General features: G+C 38.1%; 1 protein-coding gene across 2 annotated transcripts in view; it reads right to left on the bottom strand.

The window, feature by feature from the left end:
* Positions 1-20,858, bottom strand: part of KCNK10 (potassium two pore domain channel subfamily K member 10) — a 70,959-nt gene that overhangs the window by 23,360 nt on the left and 26,741 nt on the right. For both annotated transcript variants that reach the window (XM_085317656.1, XM_085317655.1), the window contains exons 3-5: positions 19,982-20,310; positions 7,220-7,337; positions 4,434-4,594 (exon numbers count right to left, since the gene is read on the bottom strand). In XM_085317656.1, the coding sequence (XP_085173782.1) occupies positions 4,434-4,594; positions 7,220-7,337; positions 19,982-20,310 (608 nt within the window). The remainder of the gene's footprint in view (positions 1-4,433; positions 4,595-7,219; positions 7,338-19,981; positions 20,311-20,858) is intronic.

Below are 20,858 nucleotides of genomic sequence, written 5' to 3'. Positions count from 1 at the left end.
AAAGGAAAAAGAAAAGGAAAAAGAAAAAAAGAAAAAGAAAGGAAAAAGAAAAAGAAAAAGAAAAGGAAAAAAGAAAAAAGAAAAAAGGAAAAGGAGAAGGAGAAAGAAAGAAAAGTGTAACTAAGCTCTATATTTTTGAGAACAAACATGACAGCAGAGCTCTGCAGTGCAGTTTCCATTCAATGAAGATGGACGCTAGAAGGAATGCAGGCTTAGATTACTCCACTCAGACCGACACATCTTTTAACCACAGCAAAATTACCACTAACATCTGTACTGCTCTCCTGTTTGGTCATGCTTCACCACAAAAATGACCATTCTATATAACAGAAGACAGAAAATGGTAGATCACACCAAAACTCTATCTAACTCTATAGTCTGTCTTCAAAAGTAGCCAGGAACAGTTTAGAAAAAGATTATAAAAGAGGGTAAATAAAATAGGGTTATTCCTTTGACATTCCTTCCTACATTTCAGTAATCATAATCAGAAAGGTTTCCTTTGTCAGAGGTTATGTCTAGGTTATACTGTTCCATGAAGTGAAGCCCTCAATGGATTCATCACCATAAAATTGTCTAATTCCTTTTCTAATCTATGTATGCTTCTGGTTGCCACAAATGGCAACGAGTTTCAAAGTTTAATTCGCATGAGGCATACTTCCTCTGGGCTTTTTAAAAATTTACTGTGAAGTTTGCACTGACAGGACCCTCATTTCAATGTTACAAGAAGCAGAGAATAATTATTTCCTGTTCACTTTCTCCATAGGACTCATGATTTTATGGAACTCTATAGTATCTGGAGATATTCAAGGCCCACCTGGATGCAACCCTGTCTAACATGCTCTAGGTGACCCTGCTTGGCGGGGAGGTTGGACTAGAYGATCTCCAGAGATCCCTTCCAACCTTAGTGATTCTATGATCTCCTCATGCCATTAAACTCTTCACTAGGCTAAAGAATACAATTTTCTTCAGTCACTCTCTGTATGGAAGCTATTCCATATCTCTGATGATATTTGACAATGCCTACACTTGTTTGATACCCTGGGTCTCAGAAGCACACTGAAGTGCATCACCTCACATTCCTCTTTCTCTTGTAGACTGCCTCAGTTCAGTGCAATATCAAGTTGTCTTCAGATCCCATCCACCTGTACAGAAGATAAGTTTGTAAGGATCTGAGGAACTTTTGCCAGCCCTGACACGAGCCATGTAACAGCTATAAGGATGAATGTATAAAGAAAGGTAACTGAAGATAGACAGAAGTAGAGTGTTGAGCCATATGCACATGTAAACTGTATATTACATAAAGTCTAGGACATACACAAAGTTTCTCCCTTTTTTCTCCTATTCCCTTCCCAAGAGCATAGCCTGGATGAGGACCAACAGACGGCAGGTAATGTGGGCAGTTAGGAAATGTAGTCTTAAAGATTTGGCTACAAGGACAGCATGTGCAGATCCTAACACTGTTTTACATYTTCTGTTGCTTGAATTTTTGAAATGGGATGATTAGAACTGTATGTAATATTTAYGGTGCAAGTGCACTGTGGATTTGTGCAATGGKAGTATGGTGTTTTCCTTTTGGTCCTCAACCCCTTTACAGACACTCTGTTTCCTTTTTTTGACTGCTGCTAAGCTTTGTACTGATGTTTTCAGAGATGCATCAATAGTAACCCCAGGTCTCTTTCAATATAGTAAAATTAGAGGCCATCCCTGTGTGTGTGTATCAGAACCACATTTCTCAACATAAGAAAAATGAATTACTCTGTACTTGCCAACACTGAATTTCATCTATCATCTTATCAACCTTTTGCAGTTCATTACAAGTCACTTTTATTTTAGCTATCCTGAAATATCTAGAGATGTAATTTGCAAACTCTGTCATCTACATAYTCATCCTCTTTCTGAATCATTATAGACCATTTCTACTAAAACAGTAAGATCCCAGCAAGGACTCTGATGGAATCRCACTGATAGTTCTACCGTGTATTCCTAATCTCCACTTCCCCTTTAACCACTTAATGATACATAAAACCTTCTCTCTTATCTCATCACAGCTTGACTTCCTTATAGTGTTTGATGAGAAAACTTGTCAAAAGCTTTCTGGAAATTTAATACACTCTGTCACTAGGTCATTGATACACACTCCATGACCCCTTGGATAACTCCGACAAATTCATGAAGCACATCACCTGGCATTTTCTTAGTCCTGTTGATGTCTGTTTAGCCTTTATTTGTTCTTTTTAGTTGCTTTCTATTCTCCTAATTTTTATGCCATTCCTCTATTTTACTCCTACAAAGATGTTAAACTTGAGTACATTATGGAGACAATTACAAAATAAGAAGTAAGAGTTATACATTGAACTAAATTTTGTTGAGGGCTCAGAATTAAATCAAGAACTGCTTCTCTGCTTTTGGATTTTCTGATTAGGTACAAATATTTATGGCATCTAAAAATTTAAACACAAAAGAATAGTTWAAATAATTATTAAAATTACAGTTACTATAGTCTATATTAGCTAACAACATACATTTATACTGTGTTAATATAATGTCAACCATTGTATAAATAATCATATAATGCGGAAACCACTGATATTAAGACTAGTTACCAAGATGTACATAAATTGTAGATTACAGCAAGAATAGTTCAGATAGCTGAACCTCATTATCAGTAATACTTGAAGGAAATGATGTATAAAACCCTCAAAAATCATTACAGAACTAGAATGAATAAACATATGCCTAGACTAATCAAAGGGACCACAGATCTCTTAACTGCTTTAGCAGCTGAAAAAATACCAGAGAGGAAAAGGAATATTCTGGATGGTTATAAAAAAACAAGCAAGTGCATTAAGTCAAGAAAGACAAAAAGTACTTCTGAATACCAGAAAAAACAGATCTTCTACTACGTGCCGAACAGCTATATTCTGTATGACACTGTATTAACAGCATTCCTCTGCGAATCTTAAATAGATTCAGCAATAGATAAATTCAGAAAATTCTGTAGTAAAGTTGAGAATTAATCAAAAATGTCTTTACTCTCAAATTCATATCATATCTACTATCATATCTATCTAATATTCTATCATATCTTATTCATGTCATAATTATTAGTCTGTAGTTTTATTGTGCAGAACCAGACTTGAAAATTTACAGATTCCTTTGAGGTGAAGTAGGTTTAAAAAGAAACTAGTTTAAAAAGAAATTTGTCATCTTGTCTCACTCCATTTTTGCGGACCCAACTTTAACCACCTTTCCATTACCTGATTTTCACAGAATTGTGCAGTTTCCAAAAAATATTCTGTATTCAAGTGATCCAAGCTCTGGCATGTAAATGCTACCTCACCGAAAATCACTAGGTCCCCCCTCCTCTTTTTTTTTCACATTTATACTGAGAGTTATTCCTAATGGCTACTCTGGCATACTTCATAGTAAATTAATCAAGAGAGAAATCACTCATACTCCAGTCTAATGCTCAATTATTTCCTTTCAAAAACAGTTACAAGTAACTTGCTCTCATCTGTGGGAACATTTTAGCAATAGATGCCTATTAAACTAATTAGCTTGGACAGCTCCTCATCCACTCTGTCCTTGGAAAGACTTACCTCTAGTTATGCCTTCTCCAAAGGGAATCATCACACAGGTCACTTCTAGAAGTTCTGCTTCAAAGAGAGAATCCCTGAAGTGAACCATCAGCAAATTAGCAAAACAATGTTTGCCAATTTCGTGGCACTGCTTGCAAAAAAATTGCTTCTGGTGATATAAACTCAGAAATGGAGGGTACTGACTACATTACGGGAAATTACATATGAGCTGCTCAACTCCAGAAAATCCATCTCCTGGAATCTAGTGTAGGATGCACCTSTGGTGCACAGGGGGGGATAAATGCCTGAAGAAGATTCCAGTCAGATCCAGTCCAACACATCTGATCTCTCTCAGTGAAAGCATATCACCTAGCCATCTCTCTTCCCAAGTTTTTATCCACTCCAGTAATTCTGTTTTCAAAATCTTTTAAGTTTTGTTTTTATACAGTCGGGACCTATACTGCCTCTCTGTTCCCCCAGAAGTTGTATTACTTCTTTCTACTTTTAGTAAGGAGAAATAAGTTTTAAAAGCAAYCTATAGTGTTTTGAAGGGTGTTTTACATCTACTCCTTGTAAGGTAACWTAGGAGATTCATTTTGCAGAGACAGCCTGCAGTCATTAAAAAATGATGGGTCCTCAAGAAGAAATTCAGACCCTAACCTCTATCTCCTGCATCACCATCTAGAGAAGCCTATTTCTCTGCACTGACCACAGAGGGTTYTGGAGGAGATTAAGCATCATCTAAACCAGATATGTGAATGTTGCCAATATTTAAAAAAGACTGCAAATAATAGCAAAAGAATTAAAAGCTAGATAAGTTATACAATGCAAGCGAAAAATTGCCCATAAGCTTACTCTGAAAACTTTCTCCACTCTTGCAATACCCTTCCCAAATATGGTTCCAAGTTGGTCTCCAATGCCAGCCAGCAAGAAGCCAAAGAGTGGGATCCCAAAGATGGCATACAAGATGCAGAAAACTTTGCCTCCGACAGTGCTTGGGGCGATGTTCCCATATCCTGAGAAGAAAAACAATTGTCAGTCTCAGAATTTATAAAAGCCTTTTTAGAAAAATTAATGAGTTGATCCTATAGTGATGTCTTTGTTTCACATGTAATTYCTCTTCACAAACTCTCCATCACATGATGTCATTTCTCAGACAAGCTACCCACTGTGGCTTAGAGTTATTCATTTATAGCCTCAGTTACCCATGTTTTCTATGGAATCATCTTGCTAACTAAAGTTACTATTTGACTAATTAATTTAGCTTGACTTATCATGGCACAAAAATCACTCAGTGSTGGCCTGGTGCCTCCATGTTGCTGCTCTGCCAGTTGCTTCCTGATGGGAGTGTGATGCCCCTGACAAGACTCATTTTCAGTGGTTAGCTCATAATTTTCTCTGCTCCTTATTGCACTGACTAGGTAAACTGTGGCTTCCAGACTGCGCTCACACTACATGATATCTCAAGGGCTGCTTCTACATTTATTCAGTCCCCTTTTCTGTTAAAAAAAAATCTAACGTTCATATTTCATGATTTTTAATAGATTTCAGTAAATAATTTTTTAAGCCCTYCCTCTGGAAATCCTAGCCCATTTACAATTAACTAGCATTTTTGGTGCTATAATAAAGTCAAGTACATGCCTACCTTTTACCTTCTCTTAGGGTAGCCCAGGTCTGTTGAACAGATCACAGATTCTTATCCRTACATAATTATATGGTTGCATATCATGAATTAAAAACTCTCTTTTTGACCAGATGCATATCTGGCATGTGTGGTTTTCATTCTCAGCCTCATAACTCCATGTAAGGTATAGAGAACACCAGATATTGGCAGAAAAGAGTTGGATTCTGAGGTCTATTAAGGTCAGTAGATCCTTTGAGAACTATTGTAAAGCGCTGGGATCCTCTTTACTCTGGATTTCTACAGCTGTCTCATAGCTAAAGTGCAAATAGGCAAGTGTCTGGGCAAACTAGAGAGGAGGTGGAAAGCGTTGTGTTAACTGGCCCTTTGCAACATGCAAGACAATAGGAATCTTGTTTGGAGGACTTCTTCTATGGTATTCCTAAAACTCTAACAYGCTGATGAATGTGCCTATGTAAACTAGTGGCATTTATTTTAATAAGTAATTTAAAAGCCTGTTTCTTGGACATTTAATTCAGAAATGTTTTCTCTCTATCCACCTCCCAGTTTTATGTTATCATTAAAAACACATGGTAACATAACTTAGTGTGTAGAGACACACAGAGGTGTGCAGTGTGCACTCTAAACCAACACACTTCAACCATCACTCTGAGCCCAAAGAAAAGACAGCGCTAAAGGCATCACCTACAGTGTCTGAGCTGATCACCATGGCAAGTTCATATAACTGCACKGGAAAATTTTTGTTGCTATAACTGCAAAAAGAATTTGCAGAATTCAGTCCAGATTCTCACACTTTAAGGAAAGTCTGTGTACCTTCCAATTATTTATCTATACAATCACCAGTGCATGCATCAGTCATGATGTTGAAAATCGCTTTATCCCTTATTTGTTTTGCTGAAGAAATGTTCTRTACATAATTAAAAAATCGTAAATGTCCAGACAGAATTCATGCAGTAGCACTGCTAACAATCAGAAGAATATTCAAAGGCAATGCAAATAGAAAGCAACAATTTGTCTGTGATTTCCAAAAATAATATCTGTTGACCCTTTAACAGTAACCAAGATAGCACTGACATAGAGTTTAAAATTACCAAAGCACTATATTATAATTAACAGATTAACCTTATCATCAGTGTTATTGGTTTATCATCTTTTCCTTTCAGACTGATTTCTGAAGTCCCAGCTGCCTCAACAATCTTCAAAAGAACTGGTTCACAGAGAATAGGATGAAAACCTTTGCACACCTAAAGCCAACATTCAAAGACTGAGAGACTAAGTAGGTTGGATACACTATATAGGAGACACAGATGACAGAGGCCTGAATAATGAAATTACAAAAATGAATGTTTTGGAAAAGTAAATGGGGCATTCCATTATAYCCTCCATCTACTGAGGAGAAATCTGGTAGTATTTTGTGTAAACAAATTCTGAAATGGCAAAGAAAGTTCTTTTTCTTACATAATCCACAATTTGTGGAACTTCTTCCAATAAGGTATTATTAGTACCAAAAGCTAAGGATTTTTAAAAAGATATGATACTTATGTGAATATATTTCCAGTTACAAGGAGTAAGGCATTAAAAGAAAGAATTATATCAAGCTTCAGAGCATAAGCCAAAATTAGCAGATGTACTTCAGAAAAATGTTACCCTTCTGCATAAATTAATCCATAATTCCTAATAACTATATAAGGTTCTTTCATCTGGCACTGATTCTTGACCTTTATAGTGAAAATTAAGATCATCTACATTAACATCAAGAACAAGGTTATAAAGCTGTAGGTGCTACTTATTTTGCAGCTCAGCATTGCTGTTCTACCTATGTAAACAGTTTCTGATATTTCCCCAGAGAGTCACTGCTCTTGATACGTACCACAGGTATGCCTTTTGAGAATTAACAGAAACACAGTTCAGCTACTTTATTTCTTTGTGATGTACTTTATTGAAATTTATTTCCTAATCCAGTTCTCAGTATGACTATGTTTTTGAAAAATAAACATACCTATTGTTGTGATGACTGTTCCAGCAAAGAAAAAGGCACTTCCAAGGTCCCAATGACTGCTGTTGTTAGAGGAATTTCCTATGGGGCTGACTCCAGCATTATCAGCATCAATWGCATGCTGCAAAAAAGAGGTAACAAATCAGCCTTATGCATACCTTACCACATACTATGCAAGTGAAGATAGATTCACTCCAAAGGGAAACCCCAAGGACCTTGGAAATAGCTTAGATTTAAACTTTTTAGGTCTTGCTCAAAGTACAGTAGCATCCTCTCTACRTAAGATCTGAATATATGACTGAAATAAATAGATACTAATGTAAATAATTAAGATACTGAGATAACAAAGATACAATRTGTAGACAAATGAGAAAAGATACATATACCTGGGAAGCAGAGGACTGACAGCACAAAAGAAATCCATAAATATTGTTCTTGTGGCAATAACTGCCAAGGGAAAAATTTCCCMATTTTACCACCAAACTGGGTGGTAAAAACAAGTAATAGTTATGAAGTCAGTTGAAGCTAGTCAGTCAATGATTTTAATTCCCAACAGTTAGTAATTGATGAAGTTATTTATATTTTGTGCTAAGTAGTATTTATTTATTTATTCATTTATATCCCATTTGAAACAAACAAATAGGATAACTATGGAAACATCATGAGACAAATTTGTAATCAGCCAGGACTTCCTAGTTCCCATTCTGTACATGATCACATGTCTACCAATACAGCACGGTTCAAAGACCCCCAGCTGGTACACGAACAAGTTAAATCCAGAGCAGAAGCTGAGGAAGCTACACTACTTCCAGGTTACTCTCCTATGTCTCACACAGCACAGATTCAAACCAGACAGACCTATCAGTTAGCTGAAAGCATTCTTGGGAATTTCTAAACAGGCATCATGAGGACATACATATTTGCTTTCACTGCAACTTTTACTCTACAAAGGATGGTATAGCTAAAATCATCTGCCTCCACAGCACAGAATATAAATCTCTCATCAGCACCTGCCACATTCAGCTGAATTGCTCTAAGTTCACATTGGAGATACCCTATAACACATATACTCTACTTGTTTGCAGATTTCATGCAATTTACTACCTGTCATAGAGAAATTCAGATCTATCACTCCAGAACAGTATCTAARGTAACTGTCTTACAAAGTAAAACTCTCCTTCCCAAATGTTCCCAACTGTGACTCATTTCCAAAGACTCACAGTAAATGAATCAAGTTTCTCTCTTTCCACCTCTTACTACTTCCAGCTCTTCCCCTCTTTCTCCTTTTGTTTCTGAGATCTACAGACATCTGTTTTGCTCCCTCCCCACTTCATGTTAATGTTACCAAGTCAACCCATTACTGCCAAAATGCCTCATCTTCCTCTTGCCCCTCCTATTCTGATACTTGTTCCTCCTCCTAAATATTGCCTCTAGCCTGGCAGTTTTAGTAAACCTACTGCCAGGTCCAACCAGACAGACAAAGTGCTGCTCTTACGTCCTCTCTTTATCTTTGTTCAACACAGAAACCCCACCTATCATAACAACTTCTCATTTGACTTTTTTTATGTCATTGTCTTAGATAGTTCTCTTTCCCTCTGACTGTATAATATGTGAATTTTCACTCCATGATTTTTATTCCACATTTTTTCTGTACTGTCTGTGTGCAACCCAAGATTGATCTTTCCATCTAACTATTGCCCTGCTTCCGGTCTGTCCAAATTGTCCAGATTTCTCTCCTATCTCCCCTATAATGTCATATTCTCTTGTGCTTTTAGCATTGACTTTCATATGCATAGATTAATTTAACACTTGTATCCATGGCTTTCATGATACACTTCTCATTCACCTCTTTCCTCTGATGGTTTATTTAATCATTTTTTCCTTTTCTTTACTTTCCACTTTGCTTTTTTTTTCTCATTTTTTTTGCCTATGTCTCCAAATGACTACACCACCACATATGTTCCTCTGACACTTTTTTTCCCCTGGGAGCCTTACAAGTCTTCATCACTACAACTGACTGTTTCCTTCAGTCTAGCCTCATATTTTTGCTTATCTCTTTGATATCTTTCTTACATGTGCCTAAGACATATATGCATATTYATTCAGTTCAGGTCAAATTAACTCTTCCTCAAAAGTTTTTCTAACTTACTCCATTCCCTTGGGCAGTCCRTATGTAATCTAAGAGTCATATTTAACATCACCCATTTGTTCTCTCTCACCTTTTGCAACCACATCTTGCAAGTTTATCCAATACATTTCTAACACTTAGCTTTTATTCTAGCCACATAGTAAAACGCAGAAGCATTACTTCTTCTGTGTTTAATCTGATTACTGCAACATCCCCAGTTGTTCCCCAGTTGATACAGAAACAAAGCTACTTCATCAAACTCCACTGTTTTTTCTCTACTAACTTCTTTTGCTTCTTCTCCACTATGTAACTTCCACAAATTCATCTGTGTTCATTATCATCCTACTCCAGTCTCTCTGTTCTGATACTTTATTCTAATTTCCCCATGATTTTTCTCTCATGATTATGTTTGTATTTTCCTCCACAACTACTCTTTGCTGTAGAACACACTGCCCAAGTTGTAAACAACGGAAACTCTTCATTCCCAGATCTTTAAGAAAATTGATCTCTCCCACTAAAGTTCCAAGAAATTATATACATTTCTTCAACAGTTCTTCTTATGGAATGATAATATTAGGAGGTCTAAAGAAAGAAATATGGATTCATTTGTAAAGGAAAAGGACAATTATATGTATACAGGAACAAGAATAAATATAACCAACCATGTATGTCCTTACCCTGATTATCTTGRAATAAAGATTAGTGTTTTGAAACGAGTTTTGCTAAGTAAGTCGAATCTAGATTTTGCAGAAGGAATGCCAGAGATTAAGGCTGGAACGTGGGACTAGATCAAGGGAATGGAGAATGTCTCTAAGTATCACAGGACCGACAAGAAGGGGTCACACACAAGCTCAGGTGCAGCAGTGGGCTAATATGACTAGGCCACAGTTTCAAAGTCATCTTAATCCAACATGAATAAGCACCAAGAAGACAGAAAAAGACAGCTGAAAATTTTTTTTTCCATTGGGCTAATTTCAGCTAATCTGCTCCCAAATTCATGACACAGCCTCACAAACACCAGTGACAGCACAGGGGAATGAGTGGGAAAATAAGAGATGCAGAGGCAACACAGAAGCCAGGTGTAGCCAAGGAGATCCCTACAGGACAGCCCTTTTTATAGTAGCGTTGCTATATGCCAGGCTAAACTGATTCTGGAATTAGAGCATGAGCAAACTCCGGGCTGGACAGCCATTTCATGGAGGCAGAGAGCCAGGGTTCCCCAGCACCTGTCCAAGCTTCAAAGAAATGAGGATAAAGAACAAGGAAGTATTTTGGACCAAATCCTTTGAAAGGGCTTCTGTACTGTACAACAGCTAGTTGCTGGCTTTTCATGCTGTGAAAGCTGAGATCATTTGTTTGTTTACTCAGAATAGTGTAAATTAGCATAACAGACAGGTTGCCTGTTTAAATAGGCCATGACACACTGTCAGCTACCTTGGCATGTTATTTCTGCCAAAGAATGCTGGTTGCCTTCCTCGAGTGTGCAAATGTCATCAGGCTAATTACAACACTTCGGTCACATTTGAATTTACACAGGTTAGCCAGTTTGCAAGGGATGAGCACTAACTCCCCTCCAGAAGCCAAACAAAGCTGGTGAAGTGGAGCTCCATTGCTACAGGTAGTTTTGAGCTCCTCAGGTTCTCTCCACATCCAGCAAATGCACATTTTTCTTTAAAGTGTGAATGATATCATTCATTTATAAATATCCAACTATCCCAATACGCTCTCTGGAATAGATAGTATTTTGTATACAGCAATGGATATACTAGGTATACCAGATGAGGGCAAGAACAGGAACAGCAAACTTACTTACCATCACCATCCCAGCATCCCAACCTACACAAATATATCCTGATAGATGAAGGCAGACAAAAAGGCCACTAATAAAGTTCTGCAGTTCATGCAGACCATGAGGTTTTAAGACAATTTCCCATCTGTGAAAGTTGAGGCAGGCTCTGCAGCATGACCTGAAGGTGTGCATTCTCAAGTTATCTTGGAGTAGGGAAAGAATCAATTTCCAGAGTGCTAACAGCTCTGTCAGCAAATCTTCCCTATCTAAGACATTTTTATTTGAAAAATTCAAAGCAAGCAGTTACTTGAAATATCTCGAAGTGATGAAATTCTCTTTCTTCCCATTCAAGAAATCTATGTATTCTAAAGCCAATATGCAGATAGGAGCAAGAAAATGACAAAACTATCAGAAGTAAATCCAAGAATTCATTTTTTAAAAAATACATATATTTCTGATCACAAATATTAGTTTGATTCCCTGTCGTTGTATAGATATGTATTTTACTCTTGGCCCACCAGCATCGGCAGACTACAATCCTTCAGTAACCAAAAATACTCGGTCTGATGAATCTGCATGAGAGTGAAGGCAGCTCCCCCAGAAAAGCCCAGCATAGGTGGTGACACTGGGAAGACCGAGTACTGTATTCCAAACGATAGTACAATCCAAACTCCATGCCAATCTGAAAAAGGCTTTTAAATTCCTACAATAGATATCCAGGCAGCACTATTTAAAAGATATGAGGCACGGAACCACATTGGGCTGCCTAGTTCTTAAAATATAGGACTCAAAGTCTGAAGAATTGTATGGTAGGTTTGCCTTGGGCACTAATTTGCCCCATGAGCTGTTAGAGTTCCTCCTCACAACAGAAGATGGAATCAATATCTCTTGTCTACAGATTACATGAAGAATATTTTCCTTATGCCTGATAAAAAATACTGGGGTTTCACTCTGTCAGGGCCTGGAGCACATTCCTCTTCTAGGAGTTTAGCTGGTTGAGTACAAGGTCAGCTTCTTCACTGACCTCAGGCCTGCTTCATCACTACGATTGCTGGACTGTGTCTGACCCTGGCCACTGTGTTTGGCCCTGATCCTGACCTGAACTTGATGCTCTGCATCCCAGCTTCTTGTTGGTCTGGTCACCTCTGGTGTCTATCCTGTTATCGCACTTGGCTCCCAGTTCACTTTCTCTTGCAGAGCATGCAACCCTCGCTGCTCCCTTACACACTACTACAAGGGAAAACTTACAGTTATCAGGATTCCATGCTGTCTAACCATTCCTGACATTTTTTTTCTCTTTTCCTAGAAAAGTATATTATATTACTGAATATATAGTGTATAGTATATTACTTAAAAATACAGGAAGTTCCACCTGATTATAAACAAAAACTTCTTTATTGTGAGAGTGACAGAGCACTGGRACAGGYTGCCCAAAGAGGTGGTGGAGTCTCCTTCTCCGGAGATATTCAGAACCCTCCTGGACACAATCCTGTCTAACATGCTCTAGGTGACCCTGCTTGAGCATGGGAGAGATGATCTCCAGAGGTCCCTTCCAACGTCAGCCATTCTGTGATTCTGTGATATGAAAATATTGTGAATAGGATATGAGTGTTATCATTTTTATTGTATATTTATATTAATATATGTATATTATATATTATACTATATGTCATTTATTATGTGAGAATATTATGAATATTATATGACAAAATATTACATTTTTTTCAGTTACAGACATCACTGTTCCTCACACCCTCCTAAACATGAATGTTTGCTGTTGCACTGATAATACAAATCAACTGAGAGCTTGCAGAGTTGCATTTTAGGTCTGCTACTTCAGTAATAATTTACTGAATGGCTACTGAAGGAAAAGTAGATCACACTAGCTGCAGATGGTTGCACACATTCTGGAGGGCCGGATCAGAATTCAGCAGGGGCTTGATATATGTTGCCAGTTCCATTCCCCACCCCCCAAAAACCTAAAGTGCAAAATGACCAGCCTACTTAAAGCTACGCAGGATGTCTAAAAGAAAGAAAAGATTCATCTGGCAGTGTTCTCTTGAGATTTTCTGGCATTTGGTCTCTTGAGGAAACAATCCCAAAATGATAGTCCAATTGGCCTGAACAACATAATCTGTCACAAATACAACTATCTAAGAAAATGTGGCAGAACACAGGTAGCTCATGGGGAACTATTGACAGATGTGAAGATCAGAGACAAAATCATTATTTTTCTGACAACCAGGGCTAGGTAGTGGAGGTATGTGCTCTGTCAACAAAGTTATATCGCTGTGCATTCAAGAGCTAGATGGATAAGCCTTAACTCAGGAATCTCTGGAGTATGCAGTGGACACTGAGACATATTGCAAGGTAACATTCTCATCTCATCTTGCCTGGAAACTAAACGGCAACATTTCAAAGCAGTAGGAGATTTTTCAGTGATGGTGCCTTCAGCAGGGGGAGACAAGATGCATGTAGGCAGGCAAGTAACAAATACTGGGCAGCACTATGCAGGGTGGAACGCAACCTCCTGGATGTTTAAGAGGAAGTAGGTTGAGATTTTCCATTACAGGTCATCAGTAGTAGCAATAATTCCAGTTTTGATTATGCTTTCAAATAAAGATTATATCCTCTGAGGGCAATGTAGTTTGGATCATTCAATTCATTCTCATCTTTCCACTAATAAATAAACAGTGTTGCATGCATCTTGACCACCTATAACTGCATTGATTGCAATAGCATGTCTGTAGTAAATTTTTTTTTGTTTGTTTGTTTCAAATACCAGTTAAAGTTTCAATCAACATCTTTATAAGCTTATCTGGGCATCCTTATCATCCAGGCCCCAAGGGCAAGGACARCCTTCCCTGTTCATGCCTACCTCCCAGCCTTCCTTACCCTGCCCAGCCTCAGACCCCCACTTCAGCCCAGCCTGGGGCCATCAGTGTCTGACCCACAATGCCACAGCAATGCTGGGTTCCAGCCCCACTGCGGCCCTGTCCCTGCTCAGCCACAGGTCCCACTAACCCATAGGCAACCATCTCGCCCGACCTCTGCCCAGCCCCATCACCATGACCCTGCCTGGACACCATGAACTGTGTCTGACCACAGTTACCTTCACTAGACCTGACCYTTTCTTGCTGACTTGTGTTCCTGACTGGACCTTGGACCTGTCTCATGACCACAAACTTGCCTGATGATCTGGATGCTGGGTTGCCCTAGCTGTCTCCCYATCCTGCCCTGCTCCCTTAGTGGGGGTGGAGGAACAGGCTCTGGCTGGCAAGGCCCCTGCTCTACCGGTCATTGTATGGTCCTCAGCTACCAGCTCCATGTCCTTTAGGGAGCAGCCAGCCCTTACTGTACCCTCATAATCAATTTCTGATCCCCCTTGGCACATTAGGTATCTTGATCACTAACTAAAACATCTGTCTCAAGAAAAATGTTGCCCATAGGCAACAAGATAGCTGGGAGCTAATGCAGCTGATGAGGATACAGGAATCAAGCAGACAGTTTCCGCTTTCCTCGGGAAGAAATGCTTTTATCTGATTTGCTTATTCATGTTTCTTTTTTTTCTCCAGTAGCACCCAAGCATGAACTTAACAAATGTTTTCCAAGAACAAGTATAGTGCTTTTCTTGGGTATTGAGCTGCTCAAAGGATCTACCCTTCTGTATCCAAGCACAGGAATTCRTAAGAACAAGAAAGAAAATCCTTGTCATCCCTTTTTCTTGTTCTATTAATTCCCCTCCACAGATCATGCTAATCCRATAATGATTATCTCCTTGCATAATCCTTTTCCAAACATATTCCTGTCAAGCACACAGATGGATTACAATTGTCTTTCATGCTCTGATGTTTCTCTATGATGATTATTAAGATACTCCTCATTAGGAAGCAGCTTTTTAAGACTAATTCCCTAATAAATTTCTCTGTATGCCCCACCTCTCCCCTTATTCCCACTACCCTTCATTCAGTGATTAAAGGATTCTCATTATAAACTCCCATTTATTCCCTCTTCCACAACAGTGTTTTCCAAGAACCAAAATCACCAATATTTTGTTCATGAATAACCACAGGTAAAGAGCTTTGAGAGCTCATCCCTTAAATATTTTTGCCTGTGCCACAGGAGCCTTCAGGTAACAATCAGCCAGATTGTCATCTGCCTACACTTATAAAGTGAGTTGATGTCATAGAATAGTGCCACAGGCCAGTCTTCAGGCAGACCTACAACATTCAACAAGGGACGGAGCAGAGGTGTGTAAGTTCAGAAGGCTTAACCTCTTGCAAACATCTCAGCTATTTTCTGGAAGCAATGTAGCTACAGAACAGTAGCAGAGKTCTACTGTGCTTAGTCTGATCATAGTAGCTCTGGGCTAAAGTGACAAACTAGGAGGTCTGCACCAACTTAGACATGACTCAAGAGATTTGAATTCTTTTTCATATAGTCCTTAGGGTGATAAGCTAAAACAAAGATCAGAGCAGAAGGAAAGCTGGGACAYAGAGAAAATACCTATCAGAGGCACAGGAAAAAGATTCAATAATCAGATATTTACCATTGCTTTTCTTCACAGCACGTATAGTCTTTTCCTACCTTCAGCAACAGGMAAGTCTAACCCATAGTTAACTCAAAAGACTTTTTTCTGCTCCATTTAGAGCTTTCTTCTAGYACATGAAAGCCATCCAAGTTCTCTTCATTCTATAATGAAACACTTTGAAAAGACAAGCTGTCTTATAACACTAGTGAACCTATCAAAAAGCTAAAAACTCAAATATCTTTACAGGATGTTTCATTTTGCTTATCTTCAGGGGAAAAGTATTCAGAACAGCCCATTCAAGGTATGAACTCTTACTGCATAATTAGCCAGTAGCATCTGACTTGCTTATTTCCAACTCCACTTCCTTTTCAGCTTAGAGGCTAACTCATTACAATTGCAGTAGCCATTAGTGGCCATTGATAATATGATTCAGTTCCCAGGTGTGAGATTTTCTGACTATAATCACTCACACTCCTAAATGAAACCCTGAAGAAAAAGAGAGAAGAAAGCAGCCCACCAATCACCTAAGTAACTTCTTACAGTAGTAAACCACTCTATCYTATGTTGTTATTTAGGGCTTATCACAACAGCTTTTTTTACTCRTACACAATACACAGGCTAAGTGAAAATAGAATATGAACTTTCTTATCAGGTCTATAAGAATTACTCTGCTAAAAGATATTGATGGTCTTCCTGCCTGCCTCTCCTAATGATGGATAACATCTGATCTTTCAAAAAAAGACATACCCTTTTCATAATACAGGCTAAATGTGCTTTATTACAAAGGAARGGTGACTTCTTGTTTAGCTCAGCTACTAATAAGTTTATGCCCTAACATTTGGAAACAAAAAAGATTTGTAATATTATATTAGTATGTTTGCTAATATAAATGACCGATGCCATTTTTATTCAACAATATGTCCAGTTACTTGAGTCTTGCTACCCTCTGTTATTTGTCCAAATAGATACCATGCCACTAAATTCAGTTGAAGCAATCAAAGTTTCATCCTCTTTTAGCACAGTCCAGATTTTGCTTCTCTCCAACACYGAAAATTCATCTTCAAAAGTACTAAGACAAAGCATTTGATTTTGTCATTTTCTTTTTCTGATATTCACCATCATGCCAAGTAGTAGATCACATAATAGYAATAATTTGTTTCACTGCATGAAGATGTTTCTGCATCTTCAGAAGTAGAAATAGATTTTTAAAAAAGTGATCAGTTAAGAACTTCCACTTCAGATAACCTGGGAAAATGTAGCCTGCATTGTGAAACACTTGATATTGTTAAGAAAAAAAAAAATCTGTCATTGTGCTAGCATTAGACAGAACTAAACTAAAGYCCAAGAGACAAACAGAATCTTAAAATATCTTGAATTTGGTTTTGCATCTTGGATTTACACTTTCATCACTATATTGTTTCTGAAGTCTATGAATGAAATACACAGTCTGGACTCAGCACTATCAATAGGGCAATTCACATCTGTGCCACCAGTGTAAATATTTTCAATGGGTTATTGGAGATCAGTTTGTAAAGCATGTCTCATCCACATCAAATTTTTCACATCTATMCATCTATCTTACAGGTTTTCTAAAGCAGAACCCTTTGAAAGATAGAAATTTAGGCAAAAGGAAGAAAAGAGGCCATCATTAACCTTGCAAACCATATGAGATTCCTTTCCTCTCCTCCTTAAAAATTCTTCTTCCAGAGTCACCCCAACAATAAAGGGTACAAGCCAGTTTTCGTATTTTTTCCATTCTGTGCATTTTGCAAAGCACAGTGCTGAGTCATCAMAACCATTCTGGAAAGTATGAACTATGTGCTTTAAGGTAGTCATTTGATATTAATAATAAATATCTCCCTTAGGGGCAGCCATGTGATGAATGCACACAGCACAGCAAACAGGACCCATGGAGGTTGCCACATCAGTTTGAAATTACAGTCGTAAAGGCAGGTGCAGCATTTGGTGCAATGCAGTAATCCATTGTGCCAACTAGAGTTGTCATTTTTGAGATCACCAACAYGAAGGCATGAAAGCATAACGTTAAACCCCAAGACAATATCTTCAAACAATGGCTTACTGTTCTTATGTGCAAGTCAGTTACGGTCACAGTTTTCTGTATCAGTCTCTAGATCCAGGTTCACTCTCAGATATTCTAAATAACCCAAAGGATATCATTCTTTATTGACAAATCTATTTCAATATTCCACATCACTTGGCCTTAGGACRTTCACATGCTAAGTTGCTATGCCCATTTAATTCACCTTTTCAAAATGATTTCCAGTTACCCAGTGTAATGCCTGAGGACATACTAAAGTATCAAGAGATGATAAGATTTGTTCAGAATAGCTGCCTTCTAATGACACAGTATGCCTGTTTATTATTTTTGTATCACCACTTCTGAGGTGAAAGAAGGACAAGATATTGTGCACAATAGAGAATTAAAACAGATACACAGCTTAGACTAGAGAATATGGGCTATTAAGAAATCTTTGTACTGCAGTCTCTGTGCAGAAATCTTTACTATCCTGCTGAGGTGCTTTGCTTGTTGTATCTATTATGTATTCTGTTTTCTGCTAGAAAAGAAAGTATTTTGCATATCTTTTAATACTGACATTGCCATCAGGGGAATACAAACTTCTTCCTTTTAATATTWAAAAAAAAAAATCTGTAATCAGCCAGCATACATCATACCTAAGATGTTGAGGGAAATTCTAATCTCTGCAACACTATCATGAGAAATGGATCTGAGCCAACATTCCTGACCAGAAGAATTTACATTGAAAACCAACCACGTTCACCTGTCTTTTGAAGATATGACTGATCCAAGCCAGTCCTGATCCAAAAGCTGTATAGTCACATTAGCGTGGTAACTGCTTCCTGCTGAAGCAGGTTTGGCCCCTTAGCTCAAGTACCGGGCTGCACAAACAAGGACACACAGCTTCCAAATCAGAACTGACCTGTCTTCAGTGAACATATAGCACAAGCAGGGTAAGCCAACATCTGTCTGCAAAGAAACAGAAAGAATTTGTTTTGCTTAGGGTAGGCAGCAGAGGATTGCTGTCTACACAGCAAGAGAGAGGAAGCAGTTAAGCAACAGAAGGTTGTCTATGCAAGACCAGCTACACAGAAACTGAGTAAGTTCAGGCTAAAAACTAGGAGTATGTTTTTACTGTCACATCAGTGAAATACTGGGACAGCTTCCTAATAGAAAGACTAAACTCATAACATCTTTTAAAATGGAGTCTGATCCACCAGGAAAAGGGTTATGTAACATGGTTGGGTGAGTGGACACAACAGTCCATGGATAGCTCTGTGATCCTTAAAACAGTCTAAAACCACAATGGARCTCTGACAAGACACACAAATAACCCAAAACTTTAATACATTGTGCTTTTGAAAGGCTCATATACCTATTCAGATCTAAAATAAGAAGCTGAATTTCCACTTTGGTGTTGGACATTGTTGGAATATGTACTTAGGAATCTCACATTTCTTATCTAATCTCCATTTTCTCGARGTTAGCTAATAGGTTTCTGGATGGGATTCTAGAAGATACCTTACTGAAGTTCTCRTAAGTGAGATGCATAATGTTTTCCTTGTCTAGAGATCTAATCAATGAAAGATAACTCTATCTCTATCTTGCATGCTATTCCATTCCTCACTTATCCCTATGTATCTGATTTTTATTTCCTTCAAAATTTATTCTAAAACTTTGCAAATCAGTAGACYAGACTAATATGTCTGTAGTTCTTAAACACAGTTTATTTTCTGTTTCAAAATGTATGCCTTCTGCATGATCCATTTACCTAAAATTATCAATAATAAATCTGTATACTAGTGTGCTCATAATTTCAGAATTCTTGGCCAAATATCTATTTCAGAATCCCCATCTATTATTCTCTGTTGGCTCACCTGGTTGCTGGGTTTAATCCTGGAGTTAAAACTGGACTTAGAAGCATTTGGAAAACTCACAGAGATAGGCAAGCCTTTTCCAAATCTGTCACCTGCCACAAAATTCCATTCCAGATATTAGGTTCTGATTTTCTTTGCATACATTTTTCATCATTCTAGTGGAGATATTTAACCTCTATTTAGAATGTTTTGGAARTGAAGTTTGTGTTTCCAGCCCACTAAAACAATTGAAAAAGAGCCTTTTCTTTGCATTGCCAATTATTGTTTTTTCTTTCTCTGCACTAGGCAGCCTAGTGCACAACCCTGTGGAAAAATTAGCTCCCTACCAAATTAGTTGATCAATGAACTGCCAAGCTGTTTGTGCTAATTCCCAAGAAATACTGTCTTCTTCACCCGGCCTACCTGAATCAGTGTCTCCAGTTCTAGCTGGGTTACACAAACGTGTTCCCGCAGAAAGTCAGCCTTCTCTAATGCTATTGTATTCTTCTGCCTGCTTTCGAAAGGCTGTTCCAGGGCACGGAAGACAAGTCCTCCAGTCACCAGGTAAACTACAACCACAACRAAAATGGCCACCACTGTTTTCCATTTCATGACTGTCTGCAGGCCCTGAGAAGGGGCTTCCATGGTGGCGACGACAGTTGCTCGGGAGGAAATAGAGAGTCGCGGAGCCGGATAATGCCCGTTGGTTTTGGGCTCAGGTTCGCAAGCTGACACTGGTGAGGGAACAGCCACTGAAACACAAAATAAAAGCCCATGTTCAAAATCTGTACGGTGTGAGATCGATCTTCATATACAACTTGCCTAAACACCATTTTCAAGACACTTGAAYAATATGGAATAGAATTTCATCTGGAATGTTCAAAGTGTATTTTATCTATTTATAYATAAGTTATTTCAAGGGGTTATTTCACCCATTACCTCTAAAATTGGAYAGGTTAATTACATAAGTAAAAATTTCAGAAAGATGTGGAAAGTAATTTCTCCAATAAGAACATGAAGATTTGTATAGGTAGAACATAAATTACACAAGGTGACATTTGATGAGAATCTTGACAGAGATTTACGTCCTGAAACAGTAGTAATAGTAGTAATACTACTAGGAAATTAAACTGTTAATGATCAGTGATCACAACCAGGCCCATAAAATGCTTTTTGCACATAAAAATGCAGGTTTTGGCTTGCCAAGGTAAGCAAGCCCATATAACCTACAGATATTCACAAAAACATCACTTACTTCTGAAAATCTTCTTAAAGTCCAGAAGCTTCACAAATTTTAGCA

This window comes from Rhea americana, unplaced genomic scaffold, assembly GCF_003343005.1.
Source record: "Rhea americana isolate MKP2758 unplaced genomic scaffold, rheAme1 scaffold_5, whole genome shotgun sequence".
Taxonomy (NCBI): domain Eukaryota; kingdom Metazoa; phylum Chordata; class Aves; order Rheiformes; family Rheidae; genus Rhea; species Rhea americana.
This window is presented reverse-complemented; position numbering and strand designations above follow the sequence as displayed.